Source organism: Agelaius tricolor, unplaced genomic scaffold, assembly GCF_023055355.1.
Source record: "Agelaius tricolor isolate 1412-34295 unplaced genomic scaffold, bAgeTri1.0.p SCAF_11, whole genome shotgun sequence".
NCBI classification, from domain to species: domain Eukaryota; kingdom Metazoa; phylum Chordata; class Aves; order Passeriformes; family Icteridae; genus Agelaius; species Agelaius tricolor.
The window spans coordinates 12,634,894-12,640,893 of record NW_027269271.1 but is presented as its reverse complement, the minus strand read 5'-3'; the positions used below and the strand labels follow the sequence as shown (position 1 = coordinate 12,640,893).

Here is a 6,000-nt window from a genome sequence, read left to right as displayed (position 1 = left end):
AGAATTTCCCCAAACAGATTTTCCTGAGGGGCTGGGAGTGTGGGGAGGGAAAGAAGAATATATGTACAAACACACACTGCTGCATTTTTGAATTTGGATATGTCAAGCGAAGCAGAACAAAAAACATCTGTCAGTTCCACACAGCAAAGCCCAGCTCCCATATGCCACCGTTTCTCAAGAGAGGATTACTCTTTTAATATGCTGAGTTCACATCATCTATTCTGCATTCAGTGCACCAAAGGAAAAAAAAAATCTATCTATGTAATATGATTTAACCCTGATCCATGCACACCGCCTCAGAAGTGGCCTTTCTGTGGGGAAATTGTGTGGTGACCAGAAGAAAGCAGGTTTCCTTAGGCTACTAAGCAATGGTAACTGTAACTGCAGCTGCTGCTGCAGCCTCTGGCCAAACTTCTGCTTGCTACAAACCCCCAGAGCCACTCTCTGACCAGGTAATCTTCATGGCCATAGACTCACCAGCTCCTCTAAATCTTTGTCTTATTATTTCATACTGCTTTTGCAAGTGGGTTTATTCAGTGATGTAACAGCGGTCCCTGCTTCTGCAGTGTGCTTTCTGTTGCCATGGAAGCAGTGAAACCACAGCCATTGCCCATGTCCAGCACGTACCAAAGCCTGGGAGCAAAGGCAGACTTTGCTGCAGAGGGAAGAGAGGACCTGGACAAAGAGACAATGACCTGCAGTCACATTTAATGCAATGCAACCTTGCCAACACACTGGATTGTACTGGAAAAGAATTTCAAATCAGGTTTCTAATAACTGTGGCAGCTACTGTCTGCCTGAGAAGTGCAAAGAAAGGTGCTTTCCTCACCTAAAGAAGTTTCACCAACAATGCTTCTTTAGGGGGCCAAGGTCTTGGGTCAAACTGAGCTCTAAAAAATCAGCTTGCAGTCACCAGGGACACCTACTGATTGCCAAGTTTTCTTTTTGTTGATGGAAAAATAAATCATTCCCAAATGCTCATTCTAGATGAGTCAGAAGAGGCCTATAGTCCACATCTATGAATTTCATCTTTTAGTTCCCCAACTCCTTTAAATGTTTTCACGAACTTGATTGGTTTTGCTGAAGCAAAGCAAAAACAGTTTTATGCTTTATGATAAATGGTCCATGACACTTGTCTGAGTTTGCTTGAAGGTGGGTAGAAAAGCTGTCAGAAATAGTGCAGACTCTGTAAATATGACTATCCAGCACATAGATGCATTCATAAGTCACACATCACCACACTTTCTTGTAAGACTATCATGATCAAAATGGACCGGAGGTGTTTCTGAGTTAGTTACCACCAACACTTTTCCTTTAGGAGATCATATGGATGAGACACTCATTGTGGTGGACTGCCCTTGGACAAACACCAGGTGTCTACCAAAGCCTATCACTCCCCTCCTCACCCTGAGAGAGGACAGAAAATATGATAAAAGACTTATGGGTCAGGACAAGAGCAGAGAGAGATCACTCACTAGTTACTGTCTTGGGCAAAACAGACTAGACTTGGGGAAATGAGTTTAATTCTGTATCAATTTATTAGTAAATTTATTACCAACCCTATTGGCATCTGGAATCCGCTGCTGGCAGCACACCGAGGCTGAAATGGTGAAGTGGAACCTTAGCTGTACCTTGGTTACTTATTCCTGAGAAAGTGATTGTTCTAGCTGAGTCCCAAGTGAGGACCTAAGTGAAAGTCCAGAGAGAAGGGTGGGACCCCTAGACATGTCCATGGTTGTCCATCAATGTCACCTTTAGATGAGTTCAAGACAGAGACCTGTCCCATGCTGGGATGCAGGCACTGCTGAGCCTTTTCCTCTGTTTGACTAGAATCCCATGTAGCTGCAAGAGTCACTGAGCCAGCTGTGCCAGAGCATGCTGACAGTGGATGTAGCTGTCCAGGTCACAGGTTTCCAGGAGTGCCTGATGCCTCTTTGTGAGGCTGGGGATGACAAACAGATCTTTTGCAGAAGGTGTGCTGTGGGTGAGGAGCTGTGTCACCAGGTGAAGGAGCTATAGGAAGAAGTGGACAGGCTACTCACTATTCAAGTGAATGAGCAAGAGATAGACTGATTATTTTCAGAGACAATACAGTCTCAAGGCTTTTGGGAGTCTTGGACCTCCAGTGGAATGGAGAAGCAGGTGGACTCAGAACCCTACAGGATAATTAGTCAAAGGAATGTTAGTCAAGGATCTGTTAAAGATGAAGGCTGGAACTGGGTCACTGCATATCAGGAGGGAGGCTCATCCTTCTCTGTGTTTGACTGACCAAGAGAAGTGCTCACAGCACCTGACAGAGTTCAAGAAGCATTTGGACGATGCTCTTGGGCACATGGTGTGACTCTTGGAGATGGTCCTTTGCAGGGCCAGGAGTTGGTCTTGATGATCCTTGTGGGTCCCTTCCAACTCAACATGTTCTGCGATTCTGTGGCAAGATATGTCACTGACAAAAAGCAACCACTTCAGCTAACTCATATATAACCCCACTCCTAGCTCTATCAGAATCAAACACAGAGGATTAACACAACTCTTCCTGCCCTTACAGCAGTCACACAGCTTGCATGGTATCCTTCCAATCAGGCACATATTTATAGTGAGTTTGTAGAATAGAGGCTGGCTACTACCTTTTGTTTCACTGTACCTATCATAAATGCACTCTTAACAGGCCTTTAGGCAGTCCAATTATAAAATATCACTTATTGGAGGAATTTTTCCAGTTTCTAAAGTTATATCGTAATGTGAGCTTGTTCGTTCATTTTACCAGAGAAGAACCTGACCCTCCTGATTCTCCCAGAATAAAGCAATTTTGTGTGAAACAGGCAGAAAAAGTACTCTTGAATAATTTTTATTAGAGTATGCTGATTATTTTCAAGCCAGATGAATGATTTCACAACAATCGAGGCTGATACAGTAAATGCTATTAAGTGGTATCACTCATTACCCACTCTCCTCAATAATAACATATTTGGCAAGAACAAAATCTTACAACAGCTCCTCAACTCTTGCTGTTTTACTTGGGATAAACCACCAGGAAAGTTAACAAAAGGTGACTACTTCTATTTAAAGGCTAGACTTGTACTGATGGGTATGAGCCACTACTGGGCATCCCCACAGAACTCAGTAATTTCCTGGAATTCAGTGCTGATAGACAGGAACAAATCTCCTCTGCTCTCAGATCTTCTGTTCCCAGTAACCCCACCGGCTACCTCCACTACCTAGAGGCCCCTGACCTGCCTTTTACAAGGCTACCAACAATTGCCCTGACTCCTGAGCCAGCGGAAACCCTGTAAGTCCTTCCTAACAGGGTTAAGACAAGAATATGTGTTGGTATGGCAATGTGTACTGCAGCTCTGAAAAGTCTTTTTCAATGATTTGGAGTCAGACTACAGATTTGCCTTCCACACCTGCCTGCAGGCACGAAGTACATTTTTGATTTTACCCTCTCATGAAGCTTGTCTAGTCAGTGCAGAGCATGGATTGGCATATCCACTCTGGATATATGGAAAGAGAACAGCTAGAAAAGGGGCTAATGAGAATCTTCACCTCCATTGCCATAGCAGCCAAAATACTAGCAACCATCTGAACAAAAACAGCAGGTAATTTTCCATTTTCCCTCAAAAGGAAAAAGACGGGAAATAAACAACAACTGCTTGAGTCACACTTCTCTCCTTGTACATTAAAGCTGAACATCATAATGCAGGAATGAGCTTATAGGCACAAGACAACTTTTGCAGACCTTATTAATGTGCTACAAAGAATGTAAATGCTATCTTTCACAGAGCATTCCTGCAGGCCTTATCCAGGGTACCTCTCACTGACATCAACAGGATCTTGCCTGAGAAAAGGCTGCAAACTTTGATCCATAAATAGGATCTTAGCACATTTCACCATGGAAACAATTGCTCGGGTTAATTCTGTTCTCTTCAAGGCTGTAGCAGGAACTGCACCAGATACTCGACAGATCAGAGAAATCACATGCCTCAGTATTGCACATGGGGTTGAAGAGCTCAGTTTGGCTCAGTCCCAGTCACACTACTCCCCCTGACTGGCACTAAGACTGAGGTGAGCTGTCATTAACGTCTTGATTTCAAAAAGAGTACACCTGCAAGAAAAGAACATTGGTTGTATAGGAATGCTATTCCCTGGAACGTTCTACTGCTCTGTTTCAGAAAAAATATTTCCCAGAAACAAGATAAACGCCGCAGACTCCTCAAGGAGCATCCCGAACACCCTGATGCCCTCAGGGATCCCGTTCAGGTCTCTCGAACCCGTACGTGTGCGCACTAATCTCCCGCCGCAGCCAGAGCATCCCCGTGGTGCGGGCGCTCCGCCCGGGGCTCCCCTTCCCCGGTCCCCGCCCGGCCGGCGCGAAGGAGTTAAGCTGGCCGGGACCCCCGCCCGCCGAGCCGGCTCCTGACGTCAGCCCCGCGCACGGCGCAGCGCTCGGCACGGCGGCGGCGGAGGAGGAGAGCCGCGGCGGCCGGGCGGCTGCGAGCGGCCGGGGCAGCGCTTGGCCGCGGGGCCGCCGCCCGCAGCCCCGCCAGCATGTCCGCGAAGGAGCGGCAGAAGGGCAAAGTGACCAAGGACAGCGTCACTCTCCTGCCCTGCTTCTACTTCGTGGAGGTGAGTGGCCGCTACGCCGAGCGGGCTGGCCGGGGGCTGGCGGCGGGCGCGGGGAGCGGAGCGGAGCCGATCCGCGGGGAACGCGGTGCGCCCGCGGGGAGCGGGCTCGCCTCGGTGCTCTCTCCGCACCGTCTGATGCAAAACCCTTACGTGATGTCGCCGGAATCAGCATCGAAGCTCCCCATAAGGAGCAGGGATAAATTAATCTCATCTGTCGAGCCTTTTGGAGCAGGAATTATTTCTAAGAATTACTCAGAACATGAAAGGGTTTCTCAAATAAATCGGACTATGTGCACAGGAACCTCTCGGGAGGAAGACATGTTTCAAGAAGGGCTGGCTTCCAGGCAAACACCGCTCTCATTGCTTTGATAGAATAAAAATCACGTTCATAAGGAAATGCTTAGAAAAATAGAAATGTTCTTAAATTGGTAATCACTGATATATTTTTGCTGACCCCTGAAGTGTATGTTTCCTCTATCAGAGCTTAAAATGTCTGCTTGGATAACAGAACAAGGTTCTCAGCACATCTTCTAGGGCAAAACCTGCTATGGCTGCTCAGCTGGTAGCAGGTGGAGTTGCAGAGACACTGGCTGCTTGGTGTGTCACTTGGAGGCACTTAGCCTCCCTGGAAACTACAGTCACTTAGGTACTTCTGGAAGATCATGTGTAGACACAGTTCAAGCTTAAAGAAACAGTTGTGATGTGGATTTGTTTAACGGCACAGCAGAAAGAGGAAGGTACAAATGTTTTATGGGTTGAGCGAAGTGTTTCATGTGACCCTACTCACAGGGAAGAGAGCCTGAGGCACTTTGAAGTACCTTTGAGGAAACAGATTGTGAAAATAATGTGAAGAACTTAATGGTAAAATGTGATGTAAGTTAACTATACCTGGCATACTTAATATATAAAAATATGAAAATATAAACATAGGGTGAAATATAAAACAAAATGTATTTTCTCTCAAATGCTCTTGAAGAGCTTTGGAGGTTCTCTAGAAGGTAGAAGGGGGTTGGGCTCAGAAGGAATTTTAGGTAACAGTGGTGTGTTTCTGTTCTGTAAGCACCTGGATATGGTCAGCAGCTAACACTAAGCTGCATCAACTGGAAAGCTTAACAGAGTCTGGTTATATGGATGCACCAAGTTCATCCTATCCATGTGATTAGGCCTGCTCAAAAAAAGCCCTTTAATGGAAGGCACTTGCTGTGCCATGTATCTTATATTGGCTTTGCACAGGAGGCAGAGGTCAAGCTTGGAGAAGCCCCTAAGAAAAGGTAAGGGGTTCTTCACTCTGTGCTCTCTTTGCTGCTTTTGGAATCCAGACAGGGAGGGAGGTTGCTGTACCTCAGCCTGAGGAGGACTCTAATGCTGGAAATGGTG

At 46.3% G+C, this 6,000-nt stretch overlaps 1 protein-coding gene across 1 annotated transcript in view; it reads left to right on the top strand.

Moving 5' to 3' along the window:
* The first annotated feature begins 4,019 nt into the window (after positions 1–4,019).
* The window catches only part of PLPPR4 (phospholipid phosphatase related 4), a 31,554-nt gene continuing 29,573 nt past the window's right edge, over positions 4,020–6,000 (top strand). Inside the window, exon 1 of the mRNA XM_071436188.1 lies at positions 4,020–4,623. Coding sequence (XP_071292289.1) covers positions 4,546–4,623 — 78 coding nt within the window. The 5' untranslated portion in view covers positions 4,020–4,545. The remainder of the gene's footprint in view (positions 4,624–6,000) is intronic.